Below are 18,342 nucleotides of genomic sequence, written 5' to 3'. Positions count from 1 at the left end.
TTCTATATACCTAGAACTTAGCATAATAGATGGCATTTTTTAGGCATTTAAAGTGTTCTTAAACTGATTGAATTAAAATCTTTGGCAAGTAGCGTCTGTATTCCAGCATGAGCAGCTAAAGTGACATATTCTTTGTCTAGCATAACAATACATGCATATCAGAGAGAGAGAAAGACAGAGGTAGAGAGAAAGACAGATAATAAATTAACTGAATAAGCAAGAGGTAGGAGAATAAGTAGAACTGAAAATGAATAAAGGAAACTTAATTTTAAGTGGACTCAGGAGGCCAGAAGTGGGAGATCTCATGCTGTACCACTCTTTGCAGCCCTTTGCAAACGCAGCAGGAAGAAGCCTACTTTATTGTCCTGCAGAAGGATTTTCTCTTTGCCTGGAAACAGCCCAGCTAATGAGAGACTGTCACAACTCAGTCAATGAAAAGTCACTATACTTTAAATTCCCAGTGTACTCCAATGGACTTTTGTTTATAAAAGCCCTTCCAACTCCCGCCTTTCCCCTATAACAGAGCAGTTCCTCTTGTTTGTTCTCCAGACTCATCTGTGTTTCATCATAACTTGCATGTCTCAAATTGCAATTCCTCTCCTATTCACAAATAAACCCATTTTGCTAGTAAAATAACTGAATCTTTTACTTTTTTAAGATCTATAGAACCAACAAACCTCTATGACTACATAGATGAGAATAATGAAATAAGTATTAGTCAGGATAATTCACATTGGCTGCTGTAACAAAAAATGACAAATACCAATAACTTACCAAAATTAAAGTGTATTTCTCACTCACACAGAATCCAATGCAGGTGTTTCTTTATTAGGTTAGTCACCTGAGTGATTCTCCTACAAGATGCATTGCAGAGAATCAAGCTTTTTCTATTCCACAACTCCACCATTTTTATTTTTATCATGCATCTTTAGGAGTTTAGATAAAAGGAAAAGAAAGTGCACAAGAAGGCACACACACTTGTAAATGGTTCACCCTTCAATCAGATACATCATTTCCTCTGATATTCCATTGGCAAAAATGAGTCATATGGTCCTCACCTAGATGCAAAGGAGCTGGGAAATATAATTTAGCTGTGTGTCCAGAAAAGGAAAATGAATATGGTGAGTATCAAGCCAATATCTACAATAGTTCGTATTCAAACATCCAGATAAAATTGCCTCATCTACCTTGAAATAATAACAAAGGGTACTAACATAGTCCGATTAAACTAGAAACAAAACTACATGCTCTGTATACTCATTGTCACACTGCCTGTATTACCTTGTGCTTAGACTATTTAAGCAGACAGAGTTTGCACAGATCAGAATAGATATCTTGGTTAACTTAGATGGAATAGGCAGCCATTTTAATCCACAGTAACAAGAATTTCAAATTATTATATATATGCCACCAAATTCCATACTATCATAGAATATTGCTTTTTGACTTACCATTTATGATTTCACATCTTCTCAAACCTTATTCTGTCAGGAAATATCTAATAACATAGCACATTTATTTCTAAGAGAGCTAACACTTCATTCTGTCTCCAGATATCAACTAGTAAGTGTATATTGATTTAAGTTGTAATGAGAATAGAAAGGAAAAGTTATCAGTAGCACTCCTTTTTAAAGGCTAATTAATATGTATATCTTAAGGATAAAGATCCTTTTAATCGATTGCTTACTTCCTCTTTTAGTAGGCCTCTTTTGGATATCCGTCAGAAATCATTTATCGAAAAATCCAAGATCCACAGTAAATGGGACCTGAAAAAGAAACAAGATATGTGCCCCATCTTGAAGAAACTTATCTCACTGCAGAATGGGAAAAGGGGACAAGACAGGAGAGTTATAGAAAATAAAATAATACACTCTAAGCAATTGGTGACAAGTTTGAAATTGTGTTGTGCAAACTATCCCTGAAATAACAGTTCACTCTTTCTAACCTGGGATATATTGGTAAAATTAATAAATTGAGCTAAAATATCCTTGTTTCCTTTGTTATATTGACCTTTTGCTAAAGAGATGTTGTGTCCAAAGATAACTATAAAATGTAGAAAAGACTGAAGTGTCATGCAAAATGTACAGGTTTGTTAGGTAGAAAGATAGACATGAGCAGCCAGGGAATGGGAAGATAAGATTCAAGGAAAAAACCACCCAAACCCTGCCCAGGTAGGGGGTCCCACAGGAAGACAACAAAGGCTTTGCAAGGAAGTAACTTCTTTACCTGTTAGGACCAGGTCAAACTGGTCGCAGCCAGGTCCTAGTGTGGGCACAATTGAACAAACCTAAGAACTGCCCAAACCACACTTCATCATAATCTCATTAAAATAAAATTACAGTTTTGTCCCCCACCATGGATTTTTCTGTGTGCATTCTAGGGAAGAACATGTGCATTGAGGGGGATGGCTATATAAATGGATGTGTCAATCTAATGGCCTCACCTTGTCAATCTAAGAATGTAATATAAAGGTCTACTGCCTAGTGGATCGACGAGGCCTTTGTCTACCTTGACTGTGGCCCACTCCTCCCTTGCAGTGTATTCAAATAAAACTTTCACTCTGCCTTTCAATTCTTTGTTTTGGCAGGGACAAGAACCAAGAACAAACTTAGACCTGCAACAGTGATAATGCAAAAAAGGAGGATTTGTATGTATATGTAAAAAGTTACTAAATCATTAGTTTTGAGCCATGAAAATGTATGAATGTGCAAGCATAGAAAGATCTTTGGTATTTGTCTCTGATTGCTGGCATAGAGCTCCTAAATTTCTTGGGAATTTCCTGAGTGTCAAGGGTTATAGTGTTAGGTGGAAAGATAGATGTGAGCAACTGGGGAAGGGAATGATAAGGCTAAGGTAAAAAAAAAAAAACACCCAAACTCTGCCCAGGTAGGGGTTCTCACATGAAGACAGCAAAAGCTTTGCAGGGAAATAATTTATTGCCTATCGGGACCAGGCCAAACCAGTCCCAACCAGGTCCCAACGTGGGTGTAATCAAACAGAACTAAGAACTGCCCAAACCACACCTCCTCATAATCTCATTAAAATAAAACTGGTTTTGCATCCCCCAACCCCATGGGCTTTTCTGTGTGCATTTTGAGAAAAGACAGGTGTACCAAGAGGAATGGGTGTATAACTAGAGCTGTCAATCAAATAATCTCACCCTGTCAATCACAATTGTCTGGTAGGCCACAATAAACAGATTCTCCACTAAAGGTTCAGTGCCTTTTTCTACTTTGACTGGGCCCCCTCCTCCCTTGTAGTGTTTTTAAAGAAAACTTTCACTCTGCTTTGCTATTGTGTCTCTGCCTTTTCAGTTCTTTGTTGCTGCGAGGACCAGGACCAAGGCAAATGACAATCCATCCATAACAGCAGGAGTGTCTTTTGTTCTAAAGAGGCAACTTTGAATGGCTCCTAGGTAGCTTCAGGGTGGGGCTGGTCACCAGAAAGACTAAATTTAGATTAGAAGCTTGGAACTGTCAGCCCTAACCCCAGACCCCAAGTTTACCCAATCTACCAGTCTAGCAAGATAGAGACTTCTGACAGATTCTCCAGATTCATGCTGTCCCTTCTTCACCTTCACTCAGCCTGTTCCTTCCAAAGGATCCTTTCTTCTGTTTCTAAACACCACCACGTGCTCTTCCATTTCGAGTTTTCCACAGGCTAAGTCAGCTCCAGGTCTATCACCCCTCTGCCTCCCCCAGCCCATTCATTCTACCCATCTCTGCTTAAAGGTTCCTTCTTCCCAGTCACGATTCCCCAGTTTAAATCCAATTATCCTATGGCAATCTAACTGCACCTAGTACTTTCATGTCTTACCAAAACTACAGTGTGCATTCTTATCTTAATACCTCCCTCCACCTAGCTCTGTAAGCGGAAACTGTATTGTTCACCACTTTATCTCCAGTGCAAAGCACACGTTACCTGCTCACAGAAGGTATCCCATAAATGTTTGTTTAAAATATAGGCTGAAATAGTTAGAAAAGGTATCAGAATAATATAAAACTTAGCTGGGCCTTAAAGGATAAGGAGCTGCTTCATTCTAAAATGCAGAGGTAATAATCAAATTCTCAGTCAAAGGGTATAAACTTTCAGTTATAAGATAAGAAGGCTCTGAGGATCTGATGTAGAGGATGGTGAAATGCAGTTAATAACACTGTATTTTGAAATTTTCTAAGAGTAGATCTCTTAAGCATGGAGCATTCACACCACACCAAAAAAAAAAGAAAGAAACATAACTATGTGAAGCCATCAGTATGTCAATTAACAGATTGTGGCAAATATTTTGCGATATGTGCATATATCGATTTGAAGGGACCAAGAGTAGTCTGCCCCAAGATGTGCCATTATGACTTGATTATTTTGAGTTGAAAAACCATCAAAGCCCAAAAGACTCAGGAAGACACTTTGGCCAACCTTTCCCCATCCCTCCAACAACATAAAAAGAATTACATAGAGGAACTGCTCCAGGAGGAGAGTTATCACCATAGAGAGCTGTATTGTAATGTGAACTGGGTATGATAAACAGGAAGGAATGTGACAAAGTCTGTTAAAATTTCTCTGTGCCCCATTGCTTCCATGTAGCCCATCAAGGATTTTGTTTACCAAACATTAACTCTTTTCATATTCTTATGATTTGCTTCCTTTTTCCTTTGAAGGCTCAAGAGTCCTACCCCTTTCTCCTTGGTTCAGGATAATACATATACCTTCTTCTCACTGACTGTCTTTGGAACCATGTCTGTGGATTCCCCACACAATTAAACTTGGTTTTTTTTCTTCCTGTTAATCTGTCTCCTGTCAATATGATTCTTAGACCAGCCAGAAGAACCTCAACAGGGAGAGGAAATTTCTTTCTCCCCAACAGAATCATCATGTTAAACACTTTAAGTATATACAATTTTATTTGTCAATATACCTCAGGAAGGCCAGAAAAAAATAAAACAAGGCAAGGCTAGCAGGAATTCAAACAAAATCTGGAGGAGAAAACAGTGCAAGTGGAGGAGCAGAGAGCTTAGTGGTGGGGGTGGAGAGAGAGGAAGCAGCAGGAGGGAAGCCACAGAGCCCAGAGAGCTAGGAAGGAAGAGGACTGAGCCCTGAGCTGGGAAGCAGCAGGAGGAAGCAGCCCTGGAGCCAGGAGAGACTGAGCTGTCTTTGCTGCTTGTACATAGCTGGGTGACTGCTGTGAAAATAAACGTGGTAAGAACCCTTTTTAACACCCCTAGCTTGCTTTTGCCTTTATCTGGGTTTTATTAATTCAAACTGAACTTTTCCGGAGTGGGGAACCCCCTCCTCCTGGAGCACCAACCTGTTACTTGCTTAATGATGAATTCTTGGAGGATGGGGCATGCTGCCAGAATAAAAAGGTTCTAGGACACAGGCTTACTCTACCAAAGTCTTCAGTATATGAATATGTGAATTTTCTGGGAAACAGGCCCAAATTTTGTTCAACTCTCAAAAGAATTAAAAACCACTGATTTTTAAATCTTAAGAGTTTCAAAAAGAATATTTATCTCAAGCACCCAGAACCAAATTGTCTTATCCTATTTTAGGATAAATTATACTCATTACCACTATTCTGTTGCTCTTTATCCTAAAGATCATCACATTTATTTTGTATTTCCCTCAAGAAAAAATGTGTTACTTCATTTTCTAAATGTTGCACTCATGTTATCTGAATAAAAGTCACAATAGTCACAATACCATTATTTCTAAATATTAAACTTTTATTTCAAAAATTTAAACATAAAACTGTTAATAAAACTATAATATTAATAAAGAGTAGAAATGTGAAAATATCAAAACACAAAATTTGTTTAATTTGAAAACATTTGATGTGGAAATACAGGTCCCCTCCATCAAATCAATCATTGCATCCTAGGACCTGAACTTTCTCTAAAACAGGAAAAAGAAGGCTCTTGGAAGCCATTCGACAAACTTTATGATTATTTGTTAAGAAAATTAAGTGAAGAGCAATTTCATAAAAAGAAAAATATCACCAAAAATAATATCTGAGGTATATTTATGTAAATTACCTTAGTTTAAGGGAAGAAATAAAATATGGACAAAATGCCCACTCTTATTTGAAATATCTTAACATTGGAAGAATAGACCATCTCTTATATAATAAGTGAAGACATGTACATATCTGCAATCAAAAATCACCTGCATCCAAATGATGATTCATTTCTCCTAACCACCACTGGTGCTTATATAAAATCCTGCCTCCTAGCTGTGTGGAATTTGAATTCTGTTTGATGTAATGTGAAACCCACATGTTAAACTAAAAAAATCTTTATCTTCATCTATATTTTGTGAAAACAAATTGAGGCAAAACTAAATTCCAGTTCACCTGGAAGGAAAAGACATCTTTTCCTCCTGATCTTGCTTCTTGGTACATGTTTATTAATCCCAAAGTGCCTTTTGACCTCACATCGACCATTCATCATCTTTCCTGAGCCATTATCACTGGTCCCTGCAGTGCACCTCTGTGCGTTGCAGGAAAACTTGTAGAATCATGTTTCACTGGAGAAAAATGCATTGTGCTTCTGAAGTTCCAGTCTCTCTCAAAAAAAATGTTCCATTCAGTGTGGTGAATTTCCCTGGAGTATGTGACTGCATTTGCAATGGGCATTGTCAAAAATAAAACTTGAGTATAAAACCAGGGTCTAGATTATTGTGGTCTTCACAAAGAGGGCAAAAACAACCATAGGCAGCATTTCTACATACTGAAATTCCTGCAGCCAGATTTTCCTGGGGTATATTAAAATGTGACCTGATTAAGGGATTATTAGGAAGGTTGTGCTATAAATCATGCTGTTAGTCACATGCATTCAAAATAGTCCCTACAATGCTAGAAAAGGGAAATTCAATATTGGAAAATATTTACAGTGCCATCAATTGAATAACAGTGTGGAAATGGGGGGAAAAAATCTACAAATCAGCAACAGCATGCTTCAGGGAATAGGATGATTACAGGAATTTAGCTGTGTATTAGTGCAGACATGCTAAAAGGATTAAATGGGATGAAGGGAAGGGGTAACTTAGAAGCCCATTTGTTTACAAAATGCAAAACTTAGGTTTCCAAGAAAAAATAAAATCAAAATATGCATATGTTCTTGACAACTAAATTGCCTTTGTAATTTATATATATTCTATATATAAAAAAGCAAGGAAAACTGCTGTATTTTTTAATGAAAAATACTGGATTCAATCCCTACAAAAACACCAAATGCATACCTCTTAGGATAATGTCACTGATACTTTGTTGACAACTAAATTACAAAGCTTTTTGATATACTGTGTATAAAGAGCGGCAATTATGGCCAATAAAAATCAAAGGAAGAAAAAAACTAATTAACACTAACATATCATTATGATTCACTAACATACAAAATCCTATGCCTACTCTAAATTGCCAGCAATTGGCAATTTCCAAATTCCTAAGGATATAGACAATAGTTTCCAAATAACTAGAATCACCAGAAGTTTGGGGGGCTCTTTGGAGCCTTAGCACTTCTTTCTTCTACATCAAAAGGACCAAAGCACACCAATGACTTAACAACCCAGCCACACCTGCCCCCAAGAAACATAATCCCAAGATTATAACCTGCAGTGATTAGCTGTGGATCCTAAAAAATTATGATACTGCTTTATAAAAAAATAAAAACCTTCTTAATATATGTTATAGAAAGAACATGGAATTTGGAGACAAAAGGCCTGAGTTCAAATTCCAGATAAGTGTTTATTACCCTATAAATCTGAATAAATCATTTAACCCTCCATCAAAGGAGGATAACAAGAGTGACTATCCCACAGAGCTGTTGTGAGAAAAAGTAAAACAGCATCAATGTGAAAATATTTCAAAAGTGGGAAAAAAAACCCATGGTACAAATGTTAACTTTTCCATGGTACTATGAGCAGGCTCCATCTAAGCTTAACTGGTGGAATAAATACAAAGATATCCTGCTACAAAAATCTGAATACACTGACAGTAAACTGATCATAAGAGAAAGAATAATAAATTGCAGAGGAAAGACTTCAGGAAATCTAGCTTTGGTAAAATTTGACCCAGATTTCAAATGGAGAAAATCTGGCAGAAATTTTCAGCAAGACATTAAATCTGTTTTTACACAGTAAGCCGACTGAGAGTTTAAAAGCCTCTGTGACTTTGAGATTGAATAGAAAAGCACTTGGAGACTCAAAACTAATTGAAATTAAAAGTAGAAATAAAAATCATACTTGGTTATTAATAGCTAAGTAAACATGTGTTATCTGAAGATTATAAACTAACTGAGGCTAACAGTTTTATTATTCTAATTTCATTACTGAAAAATCCTTGGTAGCAAATGACCTCCTAAATTCTTAAGGTTACAATAGAAATATCAGATAAACCCAGAAAAGGATGATTTTCTGAAAGTTTTCTGGACATACAGTATTTCTGCATAAATGTACCAATGAGAAAACACATTGAGGGTGCTTTATGAAGTCCATCATGCCTTACAATCACAAGATACTTTATTAGAGAAATCTGAAAAGTCTTTTAGAATCTTGTAAAATAAGTCAAAATATGTGAAATTTATAAAATAAACAATTCTACAAAAATGCTATAGAAAACACTTATATCTCAATTCAAACTACAATAAATTGATGTGTATGTGGCAGGTATAGAAACCACAAGACAAATTCCTTTCCTGGCTTTACAGGCTGTTCTTCTTTGACAACCTTAGCTTTGATTTCCACATCACTCAGTCACACACACATATCTTTGTTCATCTATGGTCCCCTGCAGTAACTCCTGTTCTGAGCTATTGAGCTTTCAAATAACTGATTTCTCCTGTTGCTTTTCTGAACTCCCTAAACAGCTCAAGCAATCAGCTCACCAGTTATCCATCCCTGACATGGATTCAGCATCTGTGACTTCTCCAGACTACCACCGCTTGGGTGGTGAAACCCCACAGACAGGGGGAGGATGCTATGAGAAGGTCTCAATGCAACCCAAAGGAAAACTCGTTTGCAAAACCACCCCATAAGCTGCTGCCCTATTCAAAATTCCATTGCATCTTGAGTTTCCAGAGAGTCCTCTAGGTCTAATGGATCCCCTAAGCTTGCCTGTGAGTTTACGTTAAGCCCAGAGTTTTTTAATGCATCATGAGCATTCATAAACTTCTGCAGGTATTTGGAGGTATATAGCCAGTGATGTTTCAAGACATCTTCCATTTCATAGCACTTGGACTGCCTGGCATTCATTTTCCGGAAGCGCCTGAACAGTTTGTTGCCAGACTCATTTCCCTCACTTGCCCATGCCCCAATAGAGCCATCCCTCTCAATAAGTTCTGGGACGTGTGCCAAGGTTTTGTGAAAATAATTGGTGATTTTGCCCTCATATCTGTACTTGAACTTAGTAGAAAGGAGCTCAGCAAAGCGCTGTGAATTGAAACTATACTGGCAGAGGAATTCTGGGCACTCTTTAGCAGGGCATGATGATCTCCATACGGGTTTCATCTTCAGGTAAAGGTCCATCAGCTCCCTCAGGGCTTCGTGCCTCTCCTCAGCGGGAATTAGTTCACAGACTGCTTCAACCGTCTCTTTGGTCATGAGCTTCCTGGCAAAGTTGCCATTCATCCTCATGATTGGTTTCAGGTTCATCTTCTTCCGGAGATGCTTGTCCAAGGTAGCCTGCCATCTTTTCCTTTCCTCCTTGGAGGCATTGGGATTCTTATACACCTCCCCTATTTCTAGCTGGAAAATCTTGTAGAACTCAGCAGCATTGCCGATGTCACAGTGGAGAGCGTCGATGGAAGGGACTGTCTCAATGAAGGGTTTGGCAGAGACCCCTTTCACCCTATCCCGCAGTGCTTCGGCAGACTCATGGTACGGGTTGGAACGCCAGACCTCATAACGCTCCAGGTTCTCCGCGTGGCTTCTGGTGATGGAGTGGAAAACAAGATTTTGAGAGGCTTCCAGGCGGGTGGCGTCGCATAGAGTACAGATGTAGACTGAGCCAGAAGCCTCCAGGCCTTCCACTTCCCGGACCAGTTTCTCATCATATCCGGTGCCCCTGAAGATGAACTTGAAAGTCCGGAGGATGCCTCCCATCTCCAGCATTAATTCACTGCTCTTCATGGCCTCCCTCTCGGCAATGAGAGGGCTCAGGATGGCCGTCAGGGTCTCGTGGTCAGATTCATCTGCCAGCATGAGGCACAGGGGCTTGCAACACAGTTCAGAGTTAGGTTTGGCTTCTTCGAACACCTTCACATTCTGTGAGCCACGTGCTATGGTAATTTGCATGACTGTGAATGAAAACCGAACTGCCTTTTCCGGAACTACTGGTCCACTCCCGTGCTTCTCACTCACATCTCCCATTCCATCACAAGACTCCTTCACCACCACAGTGAAGGGGCCATTCAGGTAGTCATCAAGATCTTGGGCTTTCATGCCTTCCAGGATGTCTTCTTCCATGTCCATCAAAGCAGACACCAAAGCTGAATCGTAGCGGAACCGCTTGGCTATGGTGTCCACTGGGTAATCGTCCACAGAGGAGGACAGTCCAGACAGTCCATCAATAATGCCGACGTCAGTGCTGGAAGACACATTCTTCAGAGCTGGCTGCCACTCAAAGGGGTGGTAGCCTGGCAGAAGGACTTTCTCGGCATTCCGTAAGGCGTGCAAAGGCTGAAAAATCTGCCTCCCGGTGATGGCTTTCACAGTCCTGTACATCTTATGGTACTGACTGCAGCTGAGGAAGGTGTTGACACGGATGGCCAAGCACACAGCTGGCTGCAGGCCAGAGCCCCGGCCCTGCATGATGGCCTCCAGCTCATCGGCTTGTCTGTGCTCATTCCTCGCCCGCAGCACCAGCAGGAACAAGGTCAGGCACACAGACTTCACATCTCCACCTTCTTCTCTGTCAGCAAAAGTCTTGACTTGCAGCTTGAGCTCCCTCAGGCGGTGCTTCTGAGCCCTCCGGGTCAGTGACAGGAGATGCTGGCGGGGCCGGCCCCCTCTATTAATATGCACAAAAGTCTCTTTTGATTCCTTGTGCTGTGAGACATGGTGATTATATTTTTCCAAGCTGACCTCCTCATTGCACTCTTTAGCTGGACATTTTACCATCAGGGAATTCAAGATGCTCAGAAAGGACTTCACTGGACTCTCCAGGTCAGTAGGGAAGCAAGGATAGCGGCAAGAGGGACAATAGCTACCCATGACTTTGAGGCATCTGAGAATGCAGATCCTGCAAAATACATGCTTACAGCTAGTCTCCACAGGATCAGCCAGAATGTGTTCACAAATCTGGCAGGATATAGATTTCACAAAGTGTTTTGGGAAATCCACTGCAAGAAGCTTGGTGCTAAGATGTATATTACTGCAGTTGGAGATCTTCTTCATCACTCCCTTGCTGCTGATCCTTTTCCGAGCTCTCTTCTTGCACTGATGAGCTCGTCTTTCTTGGTCAGCCACAGTTTTGAGTTTCTTGCTGAGCTGCACATTTGGCTGATGACCCTTCCTCTTGAGTCCCCGAAGGGTGGTGTGGCAGACGTTACAGGATGGAGTGTGGGGGTGCCACTCCATGGCTGCGTTCCTTGGGAAGTAAACCTCATGTGGGGCACTGCTAAGCTTCCTGTGCATGATGTTCCAGCAGGAATGGCAGAACTCAGTGGGGTGGATCCAGTCAACATCTGCCTTCACATCGATCTGGAAAACCTTGGCAATGAGGTCTGGCCAGGAAGGGACTCTCTTTTCCTTCTTTCGTAAAAGGACTTGAGTTTTACTATCCACAGGCCCATGGACTGGATATCTCCTATTGTGCCCATCGGTAGTAAAAGAATTCCCACAGATGCGGCAGAGATGTCGAAGGTTAGCCTGGTGGATTGCTTTGTCTCTCGCTTTTCCATCCTCATGGAATTTCTTTGAAAACTGAGGGTGGACCTTTAGTGCTGGTTGAGTTAGGGTTGGCTTCTGACCACCAGCCTTGTCCAGCACAGCTGGAGATTGCTCTAGAGAGGGTTTCCCCTCCGAGGAATCTTTCTTTTCCATTTGAGCTTCTTTGGGTGCCTTTTCAAAGGATCTTACCCTGAATAGCTTAAATTTCCATTCTGAAAATTTAATATGTGGGTGCTGGATTTCATCTGGGGCAGAACTTAGTCCCAGGGTGTGTGGCCAAGAAACAGCCATGCTGACTGAAGTACCTGAGAAAAATGAAAACAAATTAGATAATGAAAAAATTCAAAATCCCACTGATGCAACTTGAAAGGAATACCAATTAATACATTCAATTATTCATCCACTAATTCACTCAAAAAGTTATTTATTAAATCTCTTTTTTTAATATACACTGCATTAGGTGCTAGTCACACAGCAGAAAACAGAGTCATCCCCTGTTCTGACAGTGCTTATGGTCTTTTACACCGTGTATCTGAGTACATGCGCCACATGGTTTGTTTTACATATATATGTGCAATCTTAATTCCTTTCCACCAAAACCTTAAGGTCTTTGAGGGCAGAATCTTTGAGTGATTCATCTCTTCTCCACAAGTTTCCTCATACACATCAGATGCTCAATGGTTATCTGCTGAGTAAATGCAAGGAAAAATTGGCTGCTAAAACCAAAGAAAAGTCATATTTTCTGCATTGTATTAGCCTCATTGCAAAAGCTGGACAATATATTTCCAGCTTTTTAAAGCAGTCTCCTGGGAAGTTGGTTGTTTATTTCTTCCAAACAGGTCATAAAAGGATGATAAAGCTACAAGCCCAAAGAAACTAATTACTCACCACTTGAAAGGATGAAGTGAATTTTGAGCTTTATGAATGCAAACTAATAATAAGTATCATGGATGGTAATTATGCTTACAATTTTAATTAATGAGCACTGCTGTAAATTGTAAGTCTGTTTCAAAAACAGAAATGAAAAGCACAGAACTTTCTAAACCTGCAGCAAACCATAGTGTATGCATATTAAGTTTCTGAAGGACTTTTAAGATGAAAACTTCAAGTATTTCTGAAAAAACACACAGGCATCCTGAACATCATTACTGGGCAATGGTCATTAGCTCTATAGTTTGTAATAAGAAAAGGTAGGAGTAATATTTTTCTTCTGGTAAAAAATATTAGCCATTACATATGCCAGGAATTCCTATCAACCTAGGTTGTGGTGTGGACATCAATAGTCCTATAGAAAAAAGTATGAAATGCCATTTGAGTCCTCTCTAGGCCCAATTAGTCCAATATTATCAAAATTCTTTGGCACACATAACTGGAGAAACAGCAACTGTTTTTTCAACCTATTGTCTATATCTTCCAACTTTGCCTGGGTTACCACTCTTGACACACCAGTTATATCAAGCAACACTTCCCATAACTCAATTAATTAACTAACCAAATTGATGGTATTTTTTCATAGTCATGTGGTCATGAAGACTAATCCCCAGATAAACACACTTTGGCCGAAGGTTGGGGAGAGGACACAAGGACTAATCCTGACTACTGTTAACAAAGTTTCTTTATAAGTCATCCCTTTAAATTACTGAAGTTTGTTCTAACTTCATTGCATTATGCTTCAGAGATCAATGTTTTTCAATGAAAACTGAAAGACAATGTCTAAGACTTGATTAAAAAGGAAATCCTGTTAAGTTGTTCTGTATGCAAAACTGTGCGAAAACTAAACAATTCCAAACCATTTCAAAGATCTCATTAACCTCAAAATGTTTTCAGCTGCAGTCCAACAAACACCTCACGGTTGCTTATGGCTCAATTATGCTCCTAAATTCTGCCCTGTGTCAGGTGTGAGGGCTTTCCCTATCTCCTCTGCGCCTTTGGCTTGAACTCTTTTTCACTCCTTTAATCTTTCCCATCGCTAGAATTCTAAGATAGTATCTTGAGTTGTTATTTTTTTAAAAACTGCAAGACAAACTCTGGAGCTAATCAAGTAAAATACTGAACTACAATAAGTAAGTCAACCCCAAAGCATGTGGAAAGGATCCTTAGAACTATCTCCCCTGCCTGTTGACCTGGAATGTCCTATCAAAATCAATGTGTAATTTCCTTAGCTTATATTTATTTAACTAGAACCATGAAAATAGTACCATGACCAACCAGTTATTAGCCATTGACATCCAAACCAAATTTATTTATTAGATTGTTTTTCAATTCAACTAAGTTTATCCAAACTAGGAGAAAGAAGGAGGTAGGAGAATGTGCTATTCTTCTTGTTCTTAAGGGAATACACACCAAGATGCAATAGTATTTGTGGAAGCTATAGATATTTTATATTTTTTATCCTTACCTATGATTTTTACTTTTTCTTAAGTAAACATGTACTACTTTTAGAAGAAGACAAAACTTTTGATAACTAGATCTAATATTTTTTATCTATCTGATTAGCAAAGATTAAAAATATTGGTATTATTTATCTTTAATGAAGGCATAAGGAAATGAAAATATTTTCATACATTCTTGGGAGGAGTGTAAATTGGTATAATATTGCTAGTAGACAATGTAGCAATGTCTTTAAAAAGTTTAAATATATATTATCATCGGTGTAATAAATCTACCTTTAGGAGGTTATTTTATAGAAGCAGTCCCACAGTTTATTCCTACAGTGATAATCACCACCAACAGAGTATTATATAAACTATGTTCCAGATACACAATGGAAAACAACAGAGAAATTTAAAATTTCTATATGCATTGATATGCAATTTTTGTATGTATCAATGATACAGAAAGATACCCATATGACAAAGCAGATATCAGAACAGTAGCAGAACAATAGTAGGACCCCATTTATGCATATTTGTTCATATTTGTGTATACGTGAAAGTGCAGAAATTCTGGAAAGATATCAGCTAAAATCTTAACAATGTTGACTCTCTAGAAAATAGAGTTGGCCTTGTTAAGAAGGTCTCTTTAATGTTCTCTTTACTCATTTTTATATCATTTGAATTTTTCCCAACAGATATACATTGTTTTTTAAATTTTGTGGTCAATTCACTTTAAGGAAAAATGTTTTAGAGATCAGCTTTATATATATCCACAGTCACTTTTCCCATTTTCTTCCTAAATTTCCACCAGAAAACTTTAAGACTGTCATCCTTAGCCTATCTTTCTTTTCTGGTCACATGCAGAAAGGGGATTCAAATATGGTCCTTCAGACACATGAGGAGAGTATTATGAAACAGTTCATCTGTAGTCACTTTTTGACACTTAGGAATCCTGCAAATGCTTGATCTCCTTTCTTCTAACAAAAGACCTCAGCAGCAGACCAGCCTCAGAACCTAAAAGGCAGAGTGCTGTTGTGTGCACAGCCCTGTTCCCAAGGGGCACTACCATCTCAGCATTGCCTTCGCCTGCCATCACAGCTACAGGGGTCCCTCTTTCCACAGGGCATGGATTCATTTTCACAAACTAGTGGGCAGGGGGTGGGCAGGGCAGAAGCTATAGTTTGTGGTGAGTACATCATTAGTTACTTCAAGAGGCTGAGCACCTGTGAACAACGGCGCCACCCTCGCTCCCAGCCCAGCCCCTCACCCTACACACCTACATCCTAGTACTTAGCTCTCAACCTCCCATCTTAACACCCTCAATTTGATCTATACACAAGTGCCTGTGTGCCCAAGTGTGATCCTCCATTATCATACCTGTCCTACTCATTTATGCATCCATTTAGGTCTACTATTTGCCTAACACCATCATCAAAAAGCCTTTTTATGAATCTCAGACATCCACAAAACAACCTCTTGCCCTTCCTCTAGGCAACTTCTTGCTTGAACTACTTTAAAAACACAAGTGCACTGACACAACTCCTAGTCAGGCATCCCAGTTAAAGAACGTGACCCCTGCTGAGGGTCTCTACAGTGGTGATTCTCAAAATGATTATTCATCTGCATAACTAGGGAGCTTGTGTTTTTTGTTTTTTGTTTTTTAAATAATGCAGATCATCAGGTCCCAGAAAGTCTGATTCAGTTTTTCTGGGATGGAGTCCAAATGTATGTTTTTTTAACAAGCATTCCAGTGATTCTGTCATGAGTGATCCACTTTGAGAAATACTGGTCTCCAACTTAGTCCACTCTGGTTCAGGAAATACCTGGAAATACTTGGCAAAACCTGGAAAACCACATATTTCCTCCTTGCCAGAATTTGTTTGCTCCTGATAATTTTTCTTGCCTGGACCAACACAGTGTTTCTTTCCAAGAGTCATCCCTTTTTGTCTGCGAATTTGTAGCTCATTCACTCAAGAAGCCCTCCTTACCTTTCCTCTACCTACAACATTCATGTACAGTAATTTAGGCATTTTGCATCTTCTTTATGAATCTACAGTGTCTTCCTGAACTTGGCTTCTTATTCTTTTCTTATTTTCATACATTAGAAAGAAAAACTAAATTGATGTCAACTTCCCTCGCTCCTTCGCTTCATCTCCTGCAAGGAAAAAAATCCCAAGTACTTCTGATTAGAAACATAAACATATAATAAATATTGTGGCTCAAGGCATGAAAATACAAGTGTTACCTTGCTCAGCAGGCTGCCTGGCCAAAGTGTTGGTTTGTCTGTAATTTGGTTGGTATTACTTGATACCAAAGAGAAGGTTAAGTATGTTCTCCTCTCCCTCCTTGCTCTCTGGTCCCTCAGAGCAGACTGCTGCATTGTTTATCAGCCTCTGTTGTCCTTTCCAGCCTCCCCCACCGTGGAGGGCTAACCACAAATGGTGGCAGCCAATCACAGTCCAGGAGCCCCCAACTCCAGCTGGCACCTGGCTCTTCGGGGAGCTTAGCCCGGGGACCTGAATGTAGAACCATGCATGGGGTGTGTGCTGGAGCATTGCCAAAGCTCCCTCCCCAAGACTGTTCAGGTTGGAAGTGATCTTGTCAACATAAGCTCTGACTTCTGCCAAGATTGTATAGGCCTGTGCCTCAGTTTCCTCATTTGTAAGATAGAAATATTAATAAAATATTCACACAATGAGAGTTATTATAGGAAAATACTTGGAATAGTATCTGCCCTTAGATACTTATCAAATACTAATATACAATAATTTTTAATTATTATTTTGAAATGGTAACCAAACCATTCCAGAATCCTCCTACCTGATCAGTTTTCAATCAGCAAAGTTCCTGCTCCTTGCAACAACACTGAGTTTAAACATAACTAGTGCTTTGAACTCAACAGACTTGAATTTAAATCTTGATAATGTCTTTAACACATTACTTAAACTTTAAGAGCTGCATCATCTCATCTACAACTAGGATTGCTAACATTAGCCCTGAGCAATAGGCCAGGATTCTATGTGTTTTACATAATGTTTAATTGTCACCACAATCCTATACATTTGATATTATCTCTAAAGAGAAACAACCGAAGTTTAGAGCAATGCAGAACTTGCCCATGGTCACACAGCTACTAAATAGTGAAGGGGAGGTGGTATCCAAACTCTGTGTCCTTAACCACTGCACTGTGCCACAAAAGGAGAATATTGAAAGCCTCTTTGTTGTAGTAATGTGAGGATGACTTAAGAATAAACGTCTGTATACCTAGCACCGTCTCTTATTTCGAACCCCACTCCTAATTCTCAGACCAGCTTTATCCCCAGAGTATCTGTGTGTTCAGCTAGTATGTGAGGAGTTGCCTTGCTATTATTTGATTCTCAGCAAAAACTGCCATAGAAGCAGGTGCAAGGATTTCTCTGTGCTGTGCTTCCCTCTTTAGACATTCTTCTTTTATCCCCACTATTTTTCAGTTGTGTCTGTCCAACCACGTAACAGCCTTAGGGACACAGATTCTGCTCACTAAGCTAAAGACAGGGCAAACGCCTTTTCAATTATATTGGGAGAGATGGCCTGTAACTTCTATGGCTTCAGTGTGCTTATGTCCAAGAGGATGGTGGCTTCACCTGAAGTTCACATGACATTGTGAGACTGAGCTGGTGGGAACTGAGGATTTCCTGAAGATGGTGCCCATGTTCAAACTGGCAGGAAGCAGGGCCTCCCAGATGTGGGCTTTATGGCCTTGATGTGTTCTTCATTCAATGGGGTCAAGTAGAGAGGTGTCACGTGGCTGACAAGGGGCCTTCCATCCATCCTCCCATGCTCCAAAACCCTGCACCTCCACTGGACTCACTGAAAGAGAAAGGGCCCGTGTTCTTGTTTCACCCTGAAGGAAACAGGAAAACAATAATATCTCACAGAACTGGAACAAAGCAGTAAGTCCCAGCTTCCAGGGATTACACTTCAGTTCTACAGACTCACTTAGAAGATAAGTGAAACTAGGTGACCAACTGTCTCACTTTGCCTAGAACTTTCCTGGGTTTAGTCCTGAAAGTCCAAGGCAAACAGGGTCAGCTGGCACCCTTCCACC

At 39.7% G+C, this 18,342-nt stretch overlaps 1 protein-coding gene across 1 annotated transcript; it reads right to left on the bottom strand.

Annotated features, from left to right (window-relative positions):
* Positions 1–9,039: 9,039 nt before the first annotated feature.
* On the bottom strand, positions 9,040–12,171 carry RAG1 (recombination activating 1). The gene has a single exon (XM_017646256.3). The coding sequence runs from the start codon at positions 12,169–12,171 to the stop codon at positions 9,040–9,042; it is 3,132 nt and encodes a 1,043-aa protein (XP_017501745.3).
* Positions 12,172–18,342: the final 6,171 nt, after the last annotated feature.

Source organism: Manis javanica, chromosome 11 (assembly GCF_040802235.1).
Source record: "Manis javanica isolate MJ-LG chromosome 11, MJ_LKY, whole genome shotgun sequence".
NCBI lineage: Eukaryota > Metazoa > Chordata > Mammalia > Pholidota > Manidae > Manis > Manis javanica.
The sequence above is the reverse complement of the archived record's forward strand: the minus strand, read 5'-3'. Positions and strand labels throughout refer to the sequence as shown.

What these genes read in the sequence shown, in the direction of transcription:
- RAG1 (XM_017646256.3), bottom strand. Translation starts at nt 12,171, where the DNA reads ATGGCTGTTTCTTGGCCACACACCCTGGGACTAAGTTCTGCCCCAGAT.